Genomic DNA, 24566 nt, shown 5'->3' on the forward strand with positions numbered 1-24566 from the left:
ATTCTCATCCCATCAGTCACAGGGCAGAGTTTTCAGGAATTCTCTCTCGAAGAAACACTCGTAAATCTTCCATGAAGCAACAATAGAAGCGCAAACCTGAGCATTCGTGTCAGACAGGTCTGTCCACACCTGTCTCCCAGGAAATGATAACTCCTGGGACTGCTCTTTCTAAGTCCCAGCTATGGGACGGACCTGCTCTGGGAAGGGAGGGAGGGGATTAAGATGGGAAGAAAAGGCACGGCTGAGAAATGACCCATCAAGGACCCGGAATTCCTACCAGTAAGTGTCATTAATGGATTAACCTAAGACATCCCAGACTATAAGATGTATCAGGCTTTGCAAAGCCTACAAAGCAATACTTTTATTAACAAACCTTGGACTTAAGTAAATTTCCGTAAATTTCTTTCTTTAAAACTGAATCTTGGGACTTCCCTGGTGGCGCAGTGGTTAAGAATCCTGCCAATGCAGGGGACACAGGTTCGAGCCCTGGTCCAGGAAGATCCCACATGCCGTGGATCAACTAAGCCCATGCGCCACAACTGCTGAACCTGCACTCTAGAGCCCCCGAGCCACAACTACTGAAGCCCGCATGACTAGAGCCCGTGCTCCGCAACAAGAGAAGCCACCGCAATGAGAAGCCCGCGCACCGCAACGAAGAGTAGTCCCTGCTCACCACAACTAGAGAAAGCCTGTGCGCAGCGATGGAGACCCAACATAGCCAATTAATTAATTAATTATTTTTAAAAACCGAATCTCTTTGGGGTCAGTGCTTACACAGTCTTGCCCGAATGTCAGTTCTACCAACATTTATTGACACTCATTCAATAACAGGCCCTGTACTAGGAACAGGGTACAGAAGAGACAAGGCTCCATGCCTGTCCTCAAAGACCTCATAAGCAGTTCTGTCCAACAGAATTTTCTGCAATGGTGGGCATGTTCTATATCTGTGCTATTCAGGAGGATAGCCACTACCCACATGTGGCTATTATCAATACTTAAGTGCAAACTAATTACCATTAAGTAAAATTTAAAATTGAGTCCTTCAGCCACATTTCAAGGCTCAATAGCCGCATGTGGCTAGTGACTTCTGTACCGTACTACACAGGCAGAGGATGAGACATGGGCATAAACGTGTCACTATAAGTGAGGTGGGTGGCCTAAGAGATGCAAAAAAACGTTTCTGAATAAAGTTATTCAATCTGAATTAGGGGAGGGAGGAAAGAATAAGGATGGAAGTTTCCATAAAGAAAGCAGTTTAAGAAGGGTAGATAGGGTTCCACCAACAGAAATGGAGGAGAAGCAGGCCATCCATGGTAGAGGACCAGCCTGAGTAAAGTCACTGAAATGCGACTTTAGTAGAGCTTGTTTTCTGAGAGCGATAAAAAAAAAAACCCAGTTTATCTGAAGTGTAGGCAGAGGAATGGTGAGAGAGAACGATAATTAAGGTGGGTTTGGTCCTTAGGTGGAGAGCTCAGATGCCAAGGAGTTTGCTGTTAATCCTGTAAACAGTAGGGAGCCACTGAGGATTCTAAGTGAGGGAGAAATGACCTTTGGGAATGAGCCTTCAGGCAGCATATGAAGTATCTACTCAAAGGAAGAAACTGAAGCAGTATTGCAAGAGACTGGGAAAGAGATGATGTGACATGAAGAAGGTGGGAAATGAGGGAGGAGTAGCTGCTACTGGATTACAAGAGAGAGGGTTGTACGGAAGCCTTATTTTGCCCCAAATAAGAATGACATCTAGGGGCTTCCCTGGTGGCGCAGTGGTTAAGAATCCGCCTGCCAATGCAGGCGACACAGGTTCAAGCCCTGCTCCGGGAAGATTCCACATGCCACGGAGCACCTAAGCCCGTGCGCCACAACTACTGAGCCTGCATTCTAGAGCCTGCGAGCCACAACTACTAAAGTCCACGTGCCACAACTCTGAAGCCTGCGCACCTAGAACCTGTGCTCAGCAACATGAGAAGCCACCCAATGAGAAGCCCGCGCACCACAACAAAGAGTAGCCCCCGCTCGCCGCAACTAGAGAAAAGCCCGTGCGCAGCAACAAAGACCCAACGCAGCCAAAAATTTTAAAAATAAATAAATTAAAAAAAAAAAAAAAAGAATGACATTCAGAAGTCTGATTATAATTCTTGAAGGCAGTTCCCTGAAGTCATGCCCTGAGCCACAGTCTTTGCAGAGGAAGAATCATTCAAGAAAGGTGAGCTTTTTCACAACGATTTGCCAGCCCATTAACCTATACTGCAGGGTCCCTTCCCCCAGTGTCATCCCCACCGTGTCCCCTCATAAGCCACTACGGGCATATCATCCAAAGAGAACTGGGTGGAAAAAAAGGAAGCAAAGAGCAAAATGAGATGGAGAAGGTCTTTTTAAAAAAACATGTGCTAGAGAAGTCAAAACAAATTTCCAGCCATTCCTGCTGGAGGAGATTTTACGGGGCAAGACATCCCCAAAATGGGTTTTTATACTGAATTATACTGTGCACCTCATAAAGCACGGAAACTCCTGGCAGCCTGCACGCACACACACTGCCCTCTCGTTACCTGACCAACCCTCCCCAGCAGGTAGACACGCTGGGAGGCCCAGGGCCATGCAGGCAGGCCAGTGGAGGTGAAGGGACTGGGGTCTGCACTCAGAAGCAGCCCCAGCCCCTTGACGTTAGTAAGGTACTGGCCTCCTCTGGCCCTGGGTCTCCCTCTGTGCAATGAGAGGGCTGGTCTGGATAGGCCTGAGGGCCCTGAGAGTTCTGAATCTGGATGGCCTGCAATGTGGGCTCAGGGATGAACAAAGATCCCCTGTAAAGCTGTGCCTTTATAGAAAGATCTGGGGTGAGGACAAAGGGACTTGAAGTGGAATCCCTGTTCTCATTCCCTCCTGAAGTGAAGGAAAGATAAGGTGTGGCCATAGGTGGAAAAAAAAATAGTTGATAAGACCTAATTATTTTAAAAGATATTGAAAAACTACCCTTGAGCACAGGGATATTTGGCATGGCATGCAGGAAGTTGGCCTGCTCTGGGAATTGAACTGCAGCTCCATCACGCTCTGCATCCCATGCTAGGTCACTTCAGTATTTGAACCACAGTTTCCTCATCTGTAAAACGGAAGTGTTGGGGTGCCTCCTTTAAGAGGCCACCCAAAAGGAAGGGGGCATCATGACAATTGCTGTGGAGTCCCGGGGGGGGGCCGTGAACTCCAAGAGTCTAATTGACCTGAGTTCCTGACACAGGTCTGGGGTTCAGTTTTCCCATCTTTAAAAAAAAAAAAAAAAAAGTTTCTAGTTTTACTGAGATACAACTGACACATAACACTGTGTAAGTTTAAGCTATACAATTTGTTGATTTGATACAACTATATATTGCAAAATGATTACCACCAAAGCACTTGCTAACGCCTTCATCTCGTCACATAATTACCATTTTGTTTTTGTGGTGAGAACATTTAAGAGCTACTCTCTTAGCAACTTTCAAGAACATAATACAGTATTGTGAACTGTGGCCACCATGCTGTACATTAGATCCCCAGAATGTATTCATCTTATAACTGGAAATTCGTACTCTTCGATCAACATCTCCCCATTTCTCCCACCCCCCAGGAACCACCATGCTGGTCTCTGTTTCTATGAGTTTGGCGTTTTTAGATTCCACATATCAGTGATATCATGTACTATCTGTCTTTTTCTGTCTGACTTATTTCACTTAGCATAATGCCCTGGAGGTCCATCCAACATTGCTGCAAATGGAAGGATTTCCTTCTTTCTTACGGCTGAATAATATTCTATTGTATGTATAAACCACATCCTCTTTATCCATTCATCCTGAGATGGACACTTAGGTTGCTTTCATATCTCAGCTATTGTAAATAACGCTGCAATCAACATAGGAGTGCATATACCTTTTCGAATTACTGTTTTTCATTTTCTTCAGATAAACAGCCAAAAGTGAAATTGCTGGATCACACAGTAGTTCTATTTTTAATTTTCTGAGGAACTTCCATGCCGTTTTCCATAGTGGCTGCAAAGATTTACATTCCCCCCAAAAGTGCAAGTGGGTCCCCTTTTCTTCTTCTTTAAATAAGGGTTTGGGGCAAAATGCTATCTAATGGCTCAACCGCTAAAATTTCTGTGACATTAATGCCTCTGTCAACCTGAAACATGTATAAATTTCAAAAGCTTTCAGTGGGCTTCCCTGGTGGCACAGCAGTTAAGAATCCGCCTGCCAGTGCAGGGGACACAGGTTTGAGCCCTGGTCCAGGAAGATCCCACATGCCGCAGAGCAGCTAAGCCCGTGCGCCACAACTACTGAGCCTGCGCTCTAGAGCCCGTGAGCCTCGACTACTGAGGCCCGCACGTCTAGGGCCCGTGCTCTGCAACAAGAGAAGCCACCACAATGAGAAGCCTGCGCACCGCAATGAAGAGTAGCCCCTGCTCGCCGCAACTAGAGAAAGCCCACACACATCAACAAAGACCGAACTCAGCCAAAAATTAATTAATTATTTATCTTTTTAAAAAAAGCTTTCAGCTAGCCTTCTCTGCACTGACCGCCAGCTGCATTTTTACAGAGCCAGTTTCCCAAACCTGTTTATGCCTGTTGTGTTTCTCATAACTCTAAAATTTAATGAAATGTTGTGCAGATTAAAAATTTATGAGCATCAAAAGAAAGTGGCTTTTAGGAGGACTGAGCTGATCTTACGATAAAAATAAAGTCACTTAAATACTGCTATTGAGTTAGGTCAGGTGTGACAACTATAAAAATTTAGAAAGGAATCATAAAACTCTAGAAGAATTACTTGGCAAACATCTTTAAGTTCTCAGTCCCCTTTAATGAGACCAACATTGGAGATCCTATTCGGAATATTACGAGCATGGCTTATACAAGAAAGATGACATGGAACTCCAATCAGTTGACCCAGACTCGAAGAAGAGGCCCTGGGCCTACATCAAATCACTGGCAAACGTATACACATTTACGAATTTTAAGTTAAAAAGGAAACGTTTAATGTGCATTATTATTTTTTTTATGATTCCTTGCTTTAATAGGCTTCTTCTATTAACTGACCAGCTGCCAATCTACATAGCTTCACAAATGAGGGCTTCTAAAGGAAACAACTCAACCTAAGCCCAGGTAACCCTCTCCTGAATAGTCTGTCTCCCCGCTCAAGTGAGAAAATAATTTGAGGAAGAAAAGAAGAACTGCTTTACCCATCATGTCAAATACTGTGCCAGAAAGAGACACCCACCCCAGGCTCGTGATAATTGTTTCCTTTCTGGCTCCTCCCCTGCTGGCTTCAGTTTTTTCTTTTAGTTCTGCAGAGAGAAGAATCATTGTCCTATTCTCTATCTCTCATATGTATCTATATGTATGTACACACATACGTGTATATATGTGTGTGTGTGTATATACATACACACATTTGTATATATACATATATAAACACACATTATATATGTGTGTGTGTGTATGTGTATATATATATACACATACACACATTCACATAGGGTCAGTCAAGAAGAGGACTCCCTGCCTGTGGTCTGGAAGGAATCTGCAAGTATGCAAGTAGATTCTGGGACCCGGAGCTGGCTTAATATTGGAGTGTCTCTTTAGCTGAAGCCCAGAGCGACTCATCCTCCCCAGATCTATCATGGAACCCAGTTTGAAAAACCAATGCCCTAACAAAAGATGGTTCCGGATGACCTCAGACAAGTCACTTCCTCTCTGTCCCATCACCAAAGGTGGTTGGTCAGGCACCTACTTACTCTACATTTCACTAGGATCCCAGCAAGCTCTTCATCATGGTCACTTCTGGGGAATGAGACTGGGCGGGGGAGAGACTTTCACTTTTTCCCCGTATAATATTCCTGAATTGTCTGAATTTGTTACTACAACAAGCTTGCATTCCTTTTGTTGAAACCTAAAATTAAGGTTAAAAGTTTACTAAGTATGTATGCACTCATTGCTGGAGTTACAGATATTAAAGAGACATGATGTTTAACTCAGGAAGCTTACAAGACTAGCAAGAGAGACAGACAATTAAACAATCACCATATTTTCATGAAAACACGGACTGCAGTGAATATACAAAGTGCTTGCGAGATAGCTGTTCTCGGGGGAGCCAGGGAAGTCACCTTGGAAGCAGCAAAGGCACATTCAAGCTGGATCTTAAAATACGGGTAGGAGTTATGAGGCAGGAAAGATATTATTTAAATGTATACGTTAAGGGAAATCTCACAATTAAGTGGGCAAAATTTAAATTTTAAATGAATATCTTTATCTCAGCAGTTGGGTTAAATCCATGTTTCCCAAACTGTGGTATGAGAGATGAGTTTAGACGGCACGTGGACACTACGCTAACTTTTACAGGCTACCTTCCATTTATAGCAAGTTATTCTGGTGTTCCATTTGTGAGAGTGATACAAAGATTCCTTTTAAAAAATAAATACAGCTAATCCCATTTACTATGTGACCTTGTGCAATTGACTTGATCTCTTTGAATGGCCACATCTTCATCCGTAATATGGAGATGCTAAAAATACCCACGAAAGGGAGGTTTTTGGTTTTTTTTTTTAATCAAAAAGTTCAAGTGTTATTATCCCAATAGTTTGAACTCCCTGCATTTCTGTGCCCCCAAGGGACTCAGCACAATGTCTCGGATGGAAGAACGACTGAATAATGACTGAAGGGGCTTAGCATCAAGCAAGGGGAACTTAAGGTGAACCACAGGTTTGGGGTGAACTGGTTGAGTCTAGGGAACATGAACAGAATTCATCACCCATGCAAACCCCAGTGATCCTAGTGACTGACGAGGCATCTGAAGCTGTGATTAAGTTGATTAGCAATGTCTGATCACACACATTTTCCACTGATTCATTCCTTCATTCAACTAATAGTTACTGAGTGCCTACTATGTGACAGGCACAGCTCTAGACACCTGCGATTCCAGCAGTGGACAGGACTGGAAGGTTCCTCCTCTCTCACGGAGTATCTTATGCAGTCCAATCTTCCCCACCTACCTGAAGGAGAGATGGCTCTGACAATATTCACTTAATCTTATCTGAGGCCCAAAAAGGAACTGTCATTTATTTGAGGCCACAGCAAGTAGATGGCAGAAACAGGACTAGAGCCCAAAGCACTTGCCTCTCAATCTAGCACAGTTTGGTATTTAGCAGGCTTGCAAAACCTGCTTGGCTTTCCAAGATCCGCAGCTGCCCCTTCTCAGCCACCAGCCTTCCCACCTGTTGTCTCTCTTGGGGGAGGGGTTGCCTTCTCTTCCCCAGCTGGGAGGTGAACTGGGGCCATTCCCTGGAGGGTTCTGCAGTTTGGAGATGGTTTACAGGCCAGGAGAATAAAGTGGAGAAAGAAAAGAAGGGAGGGAGGGAGGGAGGGACGGTAGGAGTCCTGCTATTGGCAGACAGGTAATTGGTTACTTTGGGCTGTCAGCTTCTTCCAGTCTCCCTCCCTGGGGAAGACTAGAGAGAAAGTAATTGAAGAAGGTGCCTGAACAAATTAGTGTGAGACTGGGCTTAAAAATTTGAGTTGCACCTGGGTTCAGAGCTGAGGGTTTGATCTTCAGACGCCCGAGAAAGGATGCAGAGATGGAGGAAGGAAGGGAGGGAGTCGGCTTTATCCTGCTGCAGCAGAGCTTCCAGGCTCAGAAGCTCCTAAAGGGAATCTTTCTTTCCCTCCTGGGCTCCTGCTGAGCTGCGGGGGTTGAGAAGAACCTCAAATATCACTTGTTTTAATCTCATCACATGAGAAACGGTAGGAAGCCCAGAAAGTGGAAGGGACTTGACCACAGACACCAGCAGAACTGGGACCAAACCCCAGGACCCCTGGCTCCTAGTTCCAGCCACCAGATGACCCTGCCCCCTGGCTCCATGAGGTCTTTACTCACAGGACTTCCTATGAATTGCCCTAAACATGCTCCAACTGCAAATAAAGTGGGGAGGGGATGTGTCCTAGGGATTAAAGTATAGGTCTGTTTATCTTTGTTTATTTAACAGACACCTAGATGGCATTTGCTGAGTGGTGGGCACTGGTCTACATGCTCTGCAAACTTTAGCTCTTGGAATCCTGATAGCAATCTCCCGATAAGCAACAGAACAACCCAATGAGGCCCCTACCTTGTAAGGTGGTGTTCACAAACTACCACCCCTACCGCTGCCCATGTGTCATTCATTTGGTCAGGAAACATCTACTCAGCACCTACTATGTGTTGTGTAATGCATTATATAGTTGAGAGGAGCAAAAAAAATGAACAAGACACATTCCCTACCATCAAGGAGCTGCCAGATAAAGTTTTTTGGGTTTTTTTTTTTTTTTTTTTTAAATAAACGGGATAGAAAGCTATGAGGGGGATGGTGTACCAGGGAAGGCTTTGGTCAGGGAAGACTTCTTGGAGGAGGTGACTTGAGTCCTATGAGAAAAGGAAATATGAACCCAGAGAAGAAGGCAAACTTTTTTAAAGTTTCTAGACTGTGAAAAGGAATTAAGATTTTATCTTAAGAGCAATGAGAAACATTTAAAGGCTTTAAACAAGAGAGCGGCAAGATCCAATTTGCTTTTTGAAAAAGATCACTCTGGTTACTGTATACAGCAGGGCTGGCAAACTTGTTCTGTAAAGGAACAATTAGGAAATATATTAAGCTTGGTAGGCTGGATACTCATTGTTGCTACTACTCAACTCCGCTGTTTAAAGCAAAAGCAACCACAGGCAATACATACACAAGGGTATGAGTGTGACTGTGTTCCAATAAATCTTTTTTTATTTATGGACACTGATATTTGAATTTCATATAATTGTCGCATATCACGAAATATTATTCTGTTTTTGATTTTTTCAAGTATTTAAACAAGAAAATAGACTTACAGGCCACGCAAAAGCAGGCAGCAAGCTGGATTTGGCCCGTGTGCTATATATCAAAAAATATAAAGAAAGGATAAGGAGGATGGAGAGGCAGCAGGAAGACCAGTTAGGAGACTGAGGTAACAGCCCAAGTGAGCTTGGACAAAGGTGATGGCAGTAGGACATCATGAGAAGTGAAGAATTTTGACAGTCATTTTAGAAGTAAAACCAACAAGGCTGGTTGGCTCAAAGAATGAGAGAGGCAAAGGAAGGGAGATATCAAAGATGATTCCTTTGCTTGAATAACTGGGTGAATGGTAGTCTGGTTTCCTGAGATGGAAGGGATGTGGGGAGAGCAGGTTTGGGGGACAAATCACACATTGGTAATATGATTCCTGACAGCAGAGAGAGAAACAGGGTCCCTGCAGGTTGCCAGAAAAAATACTGGCTGTCCAGCTAAATTTGCATTCCTGATAATCAGAGAGTCATTTTTAGCATAACTACATCCCAAATATTGCATGGGACATATGGGACATAGTTATACTAAGCAAGTATTCATTGTCTGAAATTCAACTGGGCATCCGGCATTTTATTTTTTGCATTTATTTTTTGTTCACAAGATATGCCAATCCTACTAGGGGGGTAGCCTTGGAGGAGAAAGGAAGGTTCCTCAGAAGAGGTAATAGCTGAGCTAAGGCTAGGAGATGGCCAGGTGAATGAGAGACCAGAAAAGCATTATCAGCAGAGAAAACAGTGTTTCTATTCAGGACTCAGGTAGGGAGAATGTGCCTGGTTCGCCCCAGAGATCTGCCAGTAATCAGTGAAGCTAGAGCCCCAAGTGCCACGGGGAATGTCAGGAGGTGAGGCCGAAGAGATACCCAGGGACCAGTGCACCCAGGGTGTCCAGGGACACACCAAGGATTTGGTACACTTCTTAAATTACAGATTCCCAGGCCCCTCCCAGGTGCTTCCACTGATCTGGAAGGGAAAACCTGGCCTCTAAGGTGATTCTGAGGAGTCGCTAACTTTGGGAAAAACCGGGCTAAATAATCTGGGACCTTTCCCAGTGATAAATCCCAGGACCCTAGGAAGTTGCTGCTGGCTGCGAAGTCTTGAAAAGAGTAACCCAGGTAATCAGAGCAAAGGTGGCAGAGGACAAGCCTGCAGCCTCCCAAGGGGACTCCTGAGAAGGGGGTTCTGTCCATTTGGATGGAAGTAGGTGGTCCAGAATGTTTGTCTAAGGATCCACCCAGCTCCCCAAGAGTCCCTAGGTATCTGGTACCTGGTTCTCATTGGAGCTCTCAGCTCCTGCAAGGACACAGACGTCTCCATGCCTCTCCTTGCCGCCCTGCCTCCTTCCCTCCTCAGCCCACAGCCACCACCGAAATGATTCCCCCAAATGCAGCTATGACTGTGACTGGAAATCTCTTTACTGCTGATTCTGCTAATGGAAATGTTCCTTCCCTTTGCGGCTGCTTGCAAAGCCATTCGTGACTTCCCCGGTGCCTGACAGCAAGGCTTTGTCAGCCGGCAGCCACCAGAAGGGAGAGCGTTCTGCCCCGATTGCCTCCCCCAAGACCCGCCTGCCTTAGACTCAGCCTCTCCGAGTTTCTCTGGCCAAACTGTCCTCAGACAACCCGGGAGCCCCCTGGGAGCCCCCCCCCCCCACCGCTTCCCCCTGCTCTTGGAGAGGGAGCAGAGATCAATGGTCAATTTCATCCTTTTTCTCCTCCTGGTGGGGAGAGAGGGAGGGAGGGCAGAGGCCAAAGCCAGCAAGCTGGAGTGGAAAGAAGGGGGAGGGAAAGGGAATTTGCATGCATTAGTTATTCATACCTCCACCTCCTTCCATAACAAGGATTCCAGGTGGCTAAGAGGCACGGAGCACAAACTGTGCCAGATGCTGTGCTAGGTGCTTTGCACACACTACCTCCGTAAGGATCATATGGTTTAGTGTAAGTAAAAATCGAGCACAGTGTTGGACACGGACTAGAGCTGAAGATGGAGGACTCTCCAAAAATAATGATCGCAGCAACCCAGAGAAGGGATTGCTGTGTTACCTTCACTTTCTTCATGGGCATACAGAGGTCTACAGTTAGGAAGTAGTGCAGCCGGGATTCTATCCCAGGGCTTTGGGTCTTCAGAGCTGGCACACCAGTCAGAGGAGCTGGGCTACAGACTGGATTTTGCCATGGCTTAGCTGTGGGACCTTGCAAATGTACTTATTTTGCTGTACGTGGGCCTCTCACTGTTGTGGCTTCTCCCGTTGCGGAGCACAGGCTCCGGACGCGCAGGCTCAGCAGCCATGGCTCACGGGCCCAGCCGCTCCGCGGCATGTGGGATCCTCCCGGACCGGGGCATGAACCCGTGCCCCCTGCATCGGCAGGCGAACTCTCAACCACTGCGCCACCAGGGAAGCCCACAAATGCACTTCTTTTTGCTAGGTAAATGAGGGAGTTGGGCTGGATCTCAAAGGCATTATTTTACCCAGCTCTAATACTCTAGGAGAACTATACACTATTTATTAGGACTTTTACAGCATTATAATATATAATGTATTATTTATTATTATATATATCCCATATGTATAGATAATGTAATATAAATTCCATTTTCAAGGTAGGAGCATAAAAACTGCACAATGCTGCTAAGAAGCACTAGGCGACAAAAGTCAACTTGGGATGAAGGGGAGGAGTGACAAGGAAGTTCACCCAATCAAACAGGGGCTGCATCTCAGACAACAGATGCTTGACAACTTCTAGAAAAGAAATGCAGAGCTTCTCTAAGTTCCTGGAAGGTCTAGGTAACAGGTTCCCTAGTACAACAGTATGCCCAGCAGAAGGTGGGAATTCCCTAAGCACTGGGAGAAGAAGGAAGTGGAAAGGGAAGAAGAAAGGGAAAGGAGGAAGGATGGAGGGAAGGAGGAAAATCAAGAAGCCACGGCAGCATGGGAATCTGCTTGTCAAGGAGTCCAGGGCTAACGAGTGACATCTAGAGCAGATGAGACAAGGCCCGGTGCTCTCCTGGCAAACGAGCAAGGAGCGACAGGGCCTGGGGAGAGGCTGAGTCAGCTCCTGGCAGCCCAGAAATGAGGTGTTGAGTCCCTCAGGCCTGTGAGGCTGTCACACCTGAAGTTCCTCTATAAGAAACGTCTGCAACTTCTTGCTAATGAGAGGAGGAAGAGATAAGAAGTACAAGAGGTTGTCAAAGAGGTGAAAACTCCAGGGCACTCCTAGTTCTGTGCGGTATGGAAGGCGGAGAGAGCACAGAGCCTGGAAGCAGGCACACCTGCGACAGGACCCAGCTCAGCTGTAGTGATCTTGGGTGTGTTTCTGAACTCCTCCGAGCTTCCGTGCTCACCTATAACATGGGATGAATCCTACCTGTCTTTCAGCACTATGGAAAGAAGGAACTGCAATAACATGTGCCAGCACCGCATCCAGGGCATAGTAAACGTTCAATGAATGGCTGCTTTTTTCATAGCCTACCCCATACCAGAAGGGGGAAGTCCAGCACACCAGCTCCCCCCACCCCCAGTGGCCTGGACTAAGGTGGGAGGAAGGTACACCAGACCAGGAGTCAAAAGGTTGGATCTGGTTCCTGCTCCACCACTGACTTGCTACGGTGACCTTGACTTCTCCATCTTTATATAAAAGGGTTTCATTTAGAAAATGTCCTAAATTCTTACCATTTATGGCAGGTGATGACCCCAACACCATGGATGGATCATCTCCCCCCAAACATTCAGTGCCTCTCTGTCTGGCACAATGCAAAGGTGCTAATCCCTTATCTGGCTTCCATGATTCTCAAGAAAAGGTCTTCCCTAAACCCAACTCTTTCTCCTCTAATCAAACTGGTCTCATTCCTCATCCTACAAACACCCCAGAATAATAAGGAGGCAGGAGAGGGTAGAGGCAGTAGCTGTGGAAGCTCAAAAGAGGGAAGGTTTCATGGAAGAAGTGGCATTCCAGCTCAGCCTTAACAGAGGAGTGGAATTGCAATACCTCTCCAGTTCTGCACAGTATGGATTCTGAGATGAGACTTGGCAAACCTGTTTCTAGTCATCTAAGATGCCCTGAACACCTAGGATGTGCCAAGCACAGGGTGAATCACTGCAGCCCCAGAGATAAAGGAGGGATGTTCTCTGCCTGTGGAGCTCTTAGGCAAGTACCACAAGACAGAGAAACACATTAAGTTCTGCTCTCACTCTGCCCCAAGTCACCATCATCTCTCACCTGCACAGACTCCCGCAGACCTTCCTCTCCCATCCTTGCTCCTCTACAGAGCAGCCTGAGTAATTCCTTTGAGACAGAAGTCAGTTACAGATACTCTTTTGCTTAACGTCCTGCCTGGCTCGCCATGGCACTCACGGTAAAAGCCTAAATCCTGTCCTGTCCTGTCCACCCCCCACTCACTCCACTCCGGCCATACTGGCCTTCTTGCTGGCCCTTGAACGATCCACGTGTGCTCTGGAGTCAGGTCTTTGCTGGAGCCGTTCTCTGCCCGGAATACTCTTCCACACATCTGCCTGGTGACGCCTTCATGGCCTTCAGGTCTTGGTCCAATCCTATAATCTCAATAAACAATCCTTTGGCCCTATTTAATATTAAAACTGATTTCCTCACCTCAATAATGTTCATTTTCTTTTTGCCCTTTTTTTTATAGAATCTATCACCTTCTCACATACCACATAATTTTCTTATCTATTACATTTATCATTTTCTCCCCAACACGCATACACATGCACACACACACGCATATATACACGTACTCCTGAACGTGAGCTCTCTGAACACAGGAATCTATGTCTTTTGTTCTCCATACATCTTAAGTGGCTGGAGCAGTGCCTAGCATGTTGTAGGCGCTCAGTAGTTCTAAGGGACCAGCCACTGTTACACCAGGCTTTATATCGCTAGTGGGTACCAAGGCCCAGAGTGTCCAACTTTAGTGCCAAGAGGTCAGGAAAGGCTTCAAAGGTAAGTTCATAGTTGAATTCAGCCTTGAAAGGTAAGAAGGAATTTTCCCAGGGCCTTTGGGGCAGAGTTACAGAACAAGAAAGAAGGGTTCTTAGCATACGACAGTCTGGGCAGAGTCTGATCATGGACCTTGTAGCTCAATAAGGAGCTTGAACTTCATACTAAGAATTATGGGGAGCCAGTGAAGTGCTTTAGGAGAGGATGGCCATGATCAGATTTGGGCTTTTAATGAACTCCCTCTGTCTGCAAGTACAGACGATGGACTAGAGAGAATAAGACTAGAGGGAGATACCAGTGAGTTGACAGCTGAAATAGTAGTCGAGAGAAGTGTTGACATCTGACCCTGCCGGGGGCCGTGACAATGGGCATGGAGAAAGGGTTCCTTCTCAGGTGAAAACCCTAATGGTTTATGACATACAACATCCTTGTCAATTTTCGACTCACAGAAGGGCTGCCTGCACGCTCCAGTATGCCAATAAGGAAGCTAGAAATCTTCCAGTCCTGAATCTTACATTGGGTAGTCACCACCCGACCCCCTTCCAAACCAAGGAAAAGTCTTCCTGGGGGCTGTTGTCCTAAAGAACTGCAGACGGCAGTGAAGAGCCAGTGAGAGGAGAGCAGAGCGAGTCCCGCCAAGCACCGCTGCCTGCCTTCTCTGGGGCCGAGAGACTGCAAGCTCTGCTGGGAGGAAAGAAAAGTCAGCTCTCTCTCGCTATAGTTAATCTTCTGTTGCCACTAGCTGGTCAGTATGAGAACTTGGGGAAGTATCAGTCCTACAAAGAAAGCATCCCCGTAATGCTGCTGCACCTCAAGGTTAAATCTGACTCTTTCTTTCTTTTTCTGGAAAAGAGCAGGCTTCTTCTCACCCTCAGGGCAGCTAGAGTGAAAAAGCAATGAGGCTCCCTCCTCCCCAGCACAAAACCCATTGGCTCAGGCTCTCAGGAGAGACTGGAGCCAACCAGCTGGATACCTTGGGCAGGAGAACAAATTCAACTTCCCCAGGGATATCTTTCTCCTTAGATTTTTGTTTCTTTGTTTGTTTGTTTTGCAGGGAGAGGAGGAGAGACTTGGTGCACCTTACGATGTTCAACCAAGTTGCAGACCTGAGACATATTGAACCCAGAGCCACGTGTTGGTAGTCAGTGTGATGGAAAGACGCGTGGAGGGGGATTCAAGGCCACTGGGTTTAAGTGTGAACAGCTGGTCCTTAGGTAGGTTACCTCCCTTGTCTGGGACCCCACGTTACCATTTAAATGGAAGGGGTAGATTCAATGTGCTCTGAGAGTCTGTGAGGCTGTAAGGCCATCAGGGTTGATGGTCATGGTCACAGCTTTTATGGCTTTACCCAAAGAAGTCACTGTCACTCTCCGTCCTTCTCTCCCCCCAGCACACGTATTCACACCATCCATGGCAGCCAACGCCTAGTTTACAGCTAAGCAAAGAGGTAAGAAGCAGGAGGCTCTGCCTGCCGGGGGCCTAGGCAAACCTACTGTTGCATTTGCTGTAAATTAGTATTATTGAATGATCTTGCAGCCTGAGGGCCCCAATCAGGATAAGGAGCAAGCTCTGGGTCACAAAAGCTCGTAGAGCTGTGCTGTCTTAATGGCTATTGTTCCTGACCCCCAGAAACAGCAACTCTGGATGGCCTTGACCCAACCTTGGCCTCTCTAACAGCTAAAACGAATCCTCCTCTCACCCTGCCCCATCACCTTCTCAGTAACATAGTATAATGGTCCCTTGGTATCTGCAGGAGATTGATTCCAGGATCCCACCCCTTTCCAAGATCCAAGGATGTGCCAGTCCCTTATATAAAATGGAATAGTGCAGTCGGCCCACGGTTGGTTGAATCTGGGGATGTAGAACCCACGGCTACGGAGGGCTAATTATACTTTCTGAGGGCAGATAATATATCTGTCTCTGCCCTAATTACTAGAGTTCATCAGACCTGAACTGGCAAAGGGTGGGGATGGAGTAAGGGAAGTGAATGAAAAGGGGGGAAAATATTTACAATATCCCAGAAACCTGGACCATCAGAGCAGGACGGGACCTTGGAGTCTGAGTGCTACTGAAATGCTTTAGTGATAAGGGACCTGGAGCCCAAATGAGGAAATAACATTTTTTAAGCTTTTTCTGAAGATATCAAATTTGCCCTCTCGCCCACCCGAGAATCTCTCCCTCTTACCCATTCTGGAAAAAACACTGGGATTGATTTTAATGAATATTCTGTGGTCAGAAATCCCTACAGAAAACCCAGCTTATACTGTTTGTATCTGTTTTTTTTCTCCCACTTAATAACTGTCATCGGCCTTCAGAATCAAGGCAGAAACCAAAAGGGGCAGATAGCCTCAATGCCTCTGGTCCTTTCTCCAAATGCCTGCCAAATAGCGGTGTGGTCCCTGCTTGAAGACTTCCTCCCATGTGGACTCTGTCATCATTAGAGGTCAGAATGCTTGGTTGTTGGACAGCTCCCAGGGACACATCCTCCTGTCATGTTGTACTCCATCCCCTTAGTATTTGCACCTTTAGGACATTCTTTAGAACCAGACAGAAAAAAAAGCACATGCCTCATTCCCTGTTGATGTTCGAAGAAAGCTTCTCCAGCCCTTGTGGACTGTCCTTAGGCTAAACTCCCTGCTTCTAGCAACCTTTCTGACCTTGTGCCTGGTCCCTCACTCCTTCTGGGGGCTCTTCTCTTTTGGTGTCCATTTTTGCCTGTATTTTAAGGAAGCTTTGCAGACTGACCAAGTGGGCATTTCAGAGCATCTTCGTCTTCCACCCAGGCCAATCAGCTTCCTGCAAACAGCATCTTTTCAGGACAGGTCTTGAGGACACTGCCAGATCTGCTCATGCAGATGCATTTAAAAACATACTACTGGATGGTTTTTCTTTCTCCACACACCCTCCCCCAAATGTAGAGCACGCTCCTCACCTGTGTGATTTGTATGACAAGGTAAATTAGTAATGGATGTTGACAACGAGTGGTTACTCAGTTTTATCTCCTTTCCCCCTTTTGCTGAATCAAGGCTCATGGTAAACAGTCCAGCCTGGCCACTATCAAGCACAGGAAGAAGGATGCCATTTCCCTAGCAGTGGGCATGAAAGCTAAATCCACAAGCAGACTCTGGAGCTGCCTGGGGCCAGATGAACACTGGGTGATGTGCGGGTTCACCTCAGAAGCCCTGCACGGACAGTTGCTCCCATTCAAATTCTTTCTTTTCCGTCAGTCCTCCCCAACACCCCCATGTTACCAGCAAAGGAAAGGAGACAGTGAGAAGCAAGAGCAGCTAGTCAGAGTTACAGAGTGGGTCAGGGCACTTCAAGTTCACAGAATCTTTGCACCAAAGGATTATTTTAGGGCTCAGCTACCCACTCATATTATAGCACAAAGAACTGAAGATCCGGGGTAAATGACTTGTTCAAGGTCAGAGCAGGCCACAGCTGAGAGTTCCAGGTCCTAAGCAACATCAAGCCCCCAAGCTGTACTGGAGCATTCAAATTCTCCTCCAGCCCATCCTCCACGACCTCACTCAGTTTTTTGTTTTTGCTTTTGTTTTTTTCCTGTCCAGGAAATGTACCCAGCTTTCTCTAAGTCTAAAGAGATATCTCCCTCCCTGATGTTACAGAATGTGTCATACCCATCACTCACTGGCACCACTACATAGGATGCCCTCTGACATCCCATGAGTCATGGAACTTTGCGTTGGCAGGGTCATTGAAGGTCATTTAACGCATGCCTCACTCTCACGCTCTCATACTTCAGCACCAATGTAGCTAAAGTTCCCCTGAGAAAGGTTCTTGCTGTGCTGATCATGTTTCCTCTCCAGGACCCTGCACCATGCCCTCCATAAACGTAACCAGCACCCCAGTGCATATTTGGCTCAAGATGGCTGTTTAGCAATTACCAAGAATGTAGGTGTCTGATGCGCTGAGATTCCAGTCCCAGGTCTGCATTTACTCAAAGTGAGACCTTGGACTAGGCACCTGACCTCTCTAAAGAATGTTTCCTTACCTGTAAAATGGGAATAAATTATAACAGTGCCCACTTCATATATTTTACGTGAGTAAATAATAAAAGGCAAGAGTAAAGCTCTGAGCAGCACAGTAAGGATTCGACAACTATTTGCTATTCCTTGATCTATTTCAAGGAAATTCACTTTATCAGGACCACTGACTTAGATTCTAAAGAAGAGGCCCAGACATAGAAACTTGGGGGGCATTTCACCTCTGAGGGAAATTGCCACCTACATAAAGCAGGCTGGAACATGAAGGGAAGATTAGAAACATGAAGAGGAAAAGACCTGAAGAAAAGTCTTTTAAGTCTGGGCACTACCAATTATAGAGCCGATAATTCAAACAAGAGAGGCAGGCACAAGGGAGGGAGGGAAGGCCAGGTATGTCGGTGACTTTGGTGAATAGGGATTGTAGACAGCGTGTGCAAAATAATTTTGAGCTTCCCCAACTGGACTTGGAGTAGAATGGGAACTCTACCTTTTATTTGTTTGTTCACCGCCCCTTAACACCAGGGACATTTTACCACCACCAACTCTAGACCCACAACCCAAAGCATAGCCTGAGGGCTTTGGTAGACACTATCACCCCCTAGTGGTGGCTCCACACACCCCGCTATTGGCAGGATTCAGCATTTATCGACTTTGCATGTGCATCTGTGGCGCACGCCATCGCCAAATCCCTTGAACTGGTGACCTAGAAGTGAAAGACTCACCCAACTCGCCAGAGACAAACACTAGGGAAGGATGTTTAGAAGGTCTGAAGATGGGATGATGGGATGGGGCTGCCTGGGGACCCTGGGGGAGATACGGCCATAAATGACTCATAGTACCCCCCCCTCCGCCCTCATTTTCAGCCAGCCTGGCCCTCCCAGAGCTCATTGTGCACTCTGTGTTTACACACAAACAGTGGAAGAACAACACAAATAAAAAGCCCACGTCTCCCTACACAGATCCTGCTATGCTCGGCCATCTGGCGACTACCTCGCTAGCCAAATCCCTGGTAGGAGTGCCTCGGGCTGCGGGGAAGGAGGAGGAGGAACCTGCTTCCCCAAAGGGCTCAGGGCTTCCAAGGAGGACGGCACCTGCCACTCCACAGCAGGCAGTCCCCAGCCGCCAAGGCTCAGCCGCCTGCGTCAGAGAAGGCGGAAGCCTCCAAGTGGAGAGCACCAGAAGACTCTGATGCTGAAGCACCGGTCTGGGGGATTTGACACTTCCAGCTCCTCACTCAGTTCCTCACTCAGCCTGCCCTGGGCTCCCAGGTACCCAGTTCCTCTTGAAAGCCAAAGTTTAAGAACGCAGAGGTTGCCAGCTCCAGGAATTCTGGAGCGACTCCTGTAGCCGGCTGGACCAGGTCCTCCACATCCTAGGGAAACTGGAACGCTCTGGGGTCCTCGCTTCCAAGTCATGCCATACCCAAGGATTTCCCCCCCTTTCCCCCTCATCTGAACAGCCATTTAGAAGGATCCCCACTCCCTCCCTCTCCGGACATCCGGGAGTAGAGAGATCTCGAGGGTGGAGGGAGAAGGTTGGGATTGAAAGTGGTGAGGGACACCCTCCGTTTCTCCGGAAGGACCCTTCCCTGCGGCGGGGGTCACAGGAGTTGGCCATGAGCCCAAGGTTGGCTCTTCGCCCTAAGGAACCCCATCTTCACCCCCATCCACTTACTTGGAAATGGGCAGCTCACAAGTGCACGTGGGAATGGCTCTTGGTGTATGTGTGTGTGTCCGCGCACGCGTGTGTATGCTTGAACGTGTGTGTGTGTGGCACACCAGACGTGCCGCCGCGGAAAGTCCCCTGGGAACCTGCAAGGCGCTCTCCTGCCTAGCACCCCACAAAGCTCAGCACGCTCAAGTTACAGCCAGCTGGGGAGAGCCCAGGGGCCAGAAACCCGAGGCACATGCTCAGACCAGGAAAGGGCCTGGCGCTCGCTCAAAGCTCCAAAGGCGGCCAGCACGAAAGGGAAGTGGCGGGCGGGCGGGAGGGGGGCGTCACAAAAATACATCAAAAATATTATGGCTCCCAGGAGAGAGGAGTCAAGTCCATTGATTACTCTTTGGGGCTTCTAGGGCGAGCAAGGAGTTAACCTCAGAGGTTCAAGCCGGGACCCCGAAGGCGCGGACATCGAAGGCCCATCACCCCCGCGGTGCCGGAGCTCAGCCGGATCCCGGGGTCTGGAGTCTGGGGCGAGCCCCCGGCGCCTTCCTGGAGCTGCTGCTGGCCAGACTCCGACAACCAATCGCACCCCGCTCCCCCAAGAGGGGAGGGGGGAGAGAGAGACCGGCGAGCGCGAGAGAGCTAAGGGCAAACAACATTTTTGTAAACGCTCTCCGAGATAATTAAGCGATCAATTACCCGGGTGGGAAATCAGCTGCGCCTCCCACAGCTACCTGGAAGGGCCGACTCCTCCGGGATTCGCGCTGGGAACCAGCTGGCAGCAAGCTGCGGGCGAACTTTCTGATTAACTTTTACGTTTGAGCCCCCACCCCCATCCTTTTCCTCTCCCTTTCCTTTTTCATGCTTTTAAGTTATTATTATTAGCCCAGTGAGTGAGCTGCGAGGACAAACCTGCTCTCCGCCGGGAGGGGGTAGGAAGGCGAATGCGACCACGGGGATGGAGGGAGAATCTGAAAGTGGAAGGAGACCTTGGGTTCCGAACGCCAGTGCTCGGGAATCACTCAATCCTCCCCAGCCCCATTTCACAGATGGCTAAAACTGAGGCTCAGAGAGGGGAAGCGACTTGGCCAAGGTCACCCAACCCATCGTGAGGCCGAATTTATGCGGACTGAGGGATTCTACATGGAGCGACTCCGCTCCGATTCTCGAGAAAATCGAACCGGAAGAGCAGAGCCGACGACTCCGAGGCGACAACGAGGGGGCGGTGACCGCGGGCGGCCAGTGGCCGTGCCCCAGGAGCAGTGGGCGGCTGGACCCAGACCTGGCTCCCGAGCGGGGGACTACCACGGCCCCCAGCTCAAGCACACTCAGGCAGTTGGGGTTTCGGCGTCAGCGACGGATCGCGGCAGAGCTCAACGTCTGCACTGAGAGACGGACGGACAGGTCCCCACCGCGGGTGGCTTGGCACGCCCCCGGTCTCCCGCCACGCGCTCGCTCAGATACTGCCCCGGACTCATTCCAACCACCTGTACGCCCTCCGGGCCTCTCAGCTGCCCTCACTCAACCCCGCTCGGGGCAGCCCGGGGCGGGAATCCCCAGGGCGCCCCCACCCGTCTGGCTTCACTTGGGGGCTCCCGGTTCCCTGGGACCCCGCGTGTGCCGCCGCCCAGCCTTACCCAGGGTGAAGAAGGGCAGCTCTGTGTTGTCCAGGTCGTCCTGCACCGCGATGCGCCCCGGCAGCTCGTTACGCACAAAGAGCAGGAGGCGCGACTCGGCGGCGGTGCCCGCGGAGCCAGCGGAGCCCGGGGACGCGGCGGCGGCTCCTGCCCCGGTCCCACTCCCGGCCCCGGCGCGGGTGCCGCTCCAGCCGATGTCGCTCTCCCGCAGGGCAGGCAGCGTGGACACGGTGACTGTCTTGAGCCGGCATGGGCTGTCGGGCTCCCGCGAGGCGGCGGCGGTGGCGCCGGCCAGAAGCGGCGGCGGCGGCAGCAGGAGCAGGAACAGCAGCAGCAGCGGCGGCGGCGCCGGGTGGAAACCGAGCCTCAGCCGCCCCCGGAGCCCCGAGCTGGGGCCGGGGCTGCGCCGGGCGCCGGCGGCGGCCATGGCGGGAGGGGCTGCGGTGCTGCGAGCGGCGGTGGCGAAGGAGGAGGAAGAGACAGTGGCGGCGGCGGCGGACGCCGAAGCGAACCAGGACGCCGGAGCTAAGGAGCCGTGGGAGCCGCTCGCTAGCAGCCCCCGGCTCCGGGCTCCGCCTCCCGCTCGGCCCTGGCCCGCCCCCCCCCGTGCCACCTCCCCGGGCCCCGCCGCCCGCCCCTTCTCTGGCTCCCCACTCAGACCCCGAGCGTCTCGGAGGCTCCGCCCAGCCTCGTGCGAATCCCAGTCGCCCCCTCTCCTTTCCCAGGATCCCCCAATCCGCCCTCACAATGTTCTTTAGCCACAGCACCCCTCTGCAAATTCCTAAGACTTAGGGACCCCGGGTGCTTCCCCTTATTCCCCTGGGCTCAACCCAGCTCGCCCAGCTTTACCCCACCCCTGGCCCAACCCAGAGGCTGCACCTGGGGGCGCGCCTTAGCCCAGCCTTGCTCCAGACCCCGCCTTCTGGGGGGTAGGGGCGCCTAAGGACGGTCAAGACAACTTCGTCTCTCCTCAAGCCCAATAGCAAGTCCTGTACCCTTTCCTAGTCCCTGAAATAATTCCTCGTGGCCTTTGAGACCCCTGCCCACCCACTTGCCCACAACTCAGGCATTCCTTCTCCCACCTCTCCCATCTCCCAGGCCTCGGAGGTTGCACCAACAGCTAATGGACAAAGGGTTGTCGAACTTCACCCTCTAAGGCCCCCACCCTCCTGCACTGACTCCAGGAGGATGCTCTGGCCCCCAGCTGCCGCCCTGCAAGCCAGCGCTTTTTTCTGGATCCTGTTCCCAACCTGGACAGCACTACTTGGCTGCTCTGCGTGTAAAATTCCTGAAAAGGGTGCGAGGTAGAGACCTACTACTCTGTCTGCTTCTGGCTCCCACGGGCTCCCACATCCTCTGCCCCCCTCCCGGAGGAGAGGTCTGTTCACCGACTCTTCAACCCCGCCCCACCCCACCCCCAAGCCCGGTCGTTTTTCTCCTGGATTCAAGCTGAGCTCTAAACCTAGGTCTTCGGACACAGGGCAGCCTTTTGGCCCTGGGTGGGTTCTCTCTGACCCACATACCTGGTATCCCCCGGCGAGCCATCACCTCTGCAGGAATCTGGACCTTGAGGGGCCCCGCCTTCTCTACTCCCCTCCTTTTCTTCCTCTTTCCTCTCTCTGTTCTCTCTTTCATCTCTCCACTCATTTCATTCTTAACCTTGTCTTGACTTTAATCTTATAAATGCTTCCTACCTATTATTTGTGAGCCATTTCCCGTCTCCCGGTATTTCTTGCCCATCTGCACACCTTTGGTGTGGTCTCCTCCGTGCATTAACTTCTCTCATCTTAGCTCTTCCCTCTTCTGCCTCTTTTCTCCTTTCTGTATTTAACCCTTCATAGGAAAGGCCTTTTTCCCGCTCCCAGCACATTTTATTTACTTTTTCATGACTTTGGATAAAGGAAGAGGACTTAAAAGAAGGAAAAATCAAAACCAGTTTTGTGAACTTGGACTTAATTATACTGTTTATTAAGCGTTCTCCAAGTGCTAGACATGTACCTGTGTTAACTTTTATACATAAACATACTCCAATGAGATGGGTATTATGATTCCCATTTTCCAGATGAAACTGAGATCAGGGGGTCAGGGAGGTAAGGGGACTTCCCAGGGTCACTCAGCTAATGAGCACAAGAGCTAAGATCTGAACTCCAAGCTCCAAAGCCTTGGCTGTTTCCACTGAAACACACTGTCCTCAGTGACCTTGGAAAAGCCCACCTATCAAAGATGTTGTGAAAGGCACATCCGCATGAGTGCATCTGGGTCTTTTTCAGCTCTGAGGTTTGTAAGGTATGCTTCTCCTGTCTCAGTTTACTAATCTGTGAACCCAAGGAGGGGGCGGGGGTGTGGAACTCTGGCTTTTCGAGTCCTCTGATTCTAAATTGTCTCCTGCCTCTCTGATGCCTGCTCCAGTTCATTTACTCCTCCAGAATATGTCGCCCTGGCTCCCTCAGTCTCTCCTTTGTACCCTGACAATCCGCCACTACCCTGTACAACGGGGCTTTCTGATTTTCTATGCCCCTTTCTTCAAATATGCTGACATAGTCCATTTATAGAAGTGCACACCAGGAAAAAAGGGCTCCCTTATGTAAGGCAGGGTCTGTGCAAGTCCTTCATGGACCCCTGGTACAAAGGCCTGTCGAATGAGACCAACACTTTCATTCATTCATTCACCACCAAATATCTAGGGCTCCTACCAGGCACTATAAGGGGATGCAGAGATGCATAAACACAACTCCTGCCCTTGGAGAGTTTATAACGATGTGGAGGGAGGTGTGGGGATGAGAGAACACAGAAATATCTCAGATACCAGGCAGGCAGGCAGGCAGGCAGACAGACAGACATGTGTTTCTTTTATGAGGTGCTCTGAAACATATGCTTGGAGAAATCAAAGGAAGCTTCCCAGAGGAGGTGGCATTGGAATTGAGCCATGTAGGACTAGTAGCATGGGGTTAAATCTGCCATTTGGCATTCCTGGCAACTGCTCAGCATCTGGATGAATCCCTTAGAGGGGGCTTTACTCTCTAAGCCACAGCCCACCTCCCATGAAGAGGCTACAATTTCCAGATACTTTCAGCCTCCACTGCATCTAGGACTTGAGCACATGACTCAGAATTCACCAATCAGATTCACCCATCCCAGATCCTGGGAAGGAAGCTGGAATTAGGCAGAATCCACTTGGGGACCAAAGTGGTAACAGGTGGGGCAGTTACATCCCGATTTCATCACTAGTAGAAATCGTTCTAACACTGCTGCTCAGAGCCCAGTGTCATTTGGTGTCAAAAGTGTGAAATGCCTTCTTGGTGCCTGGCTGCAGCTACAACAATAGCTGCGTCAGCCAGTTCTGTGATGTGATTTGGAGTGCTGCTCTCAACTTCACAGACTTTCAGCCCAGATACCGTGCCCTCCTGGATATTCTGAGTAATATCACTACTGAATTCTGTTACTGCTTAAAT

The 24566-nt window shown here is 49.1% G+C and overlaps 1 protein-coding gene across 1 annotated transcript in view; it reads right to left on the minus strand.

Moving 5' to 3' along the window:
- Window positions 1-22985, minus strand: part of LOC111177278 (astrotactin-2) — a 230445-nt gene extending 207460 nt beyond the window's left edge. The window contains exon 1 of the mRNA XM_089913667.1: window positions 21115-22985. Coding sequence (XP_089769793.1) covers window positions 21115-21541 — 427 coding nt within the window. The 5' untranslated portion in view covers window positions 21542-22985. The remainder of the gene's footprint in view (window positions 1-21114) is intronic.
- Between the last annotated feature and the right edge of the window lie 1581 nt (window positions 22986-24566).

Source organism: Delphinapterus leucas, chromosome 6, assembly GCF_059928025.1.
Source record: "Delphinapterus leucas isolate spDelLeu-1000000601 "Yukka" chromosome 6, BTC_Dleu_Yukka2, whole genome shotgun sequence".
Classification (NCBI taxonomy): domain Eukaryota; kingdom Metazoa; phylum Chordata; class Mammalia; order Artiodactyla; family Monodontidae; genus Delphinapterus; species Delphinapterus leucas.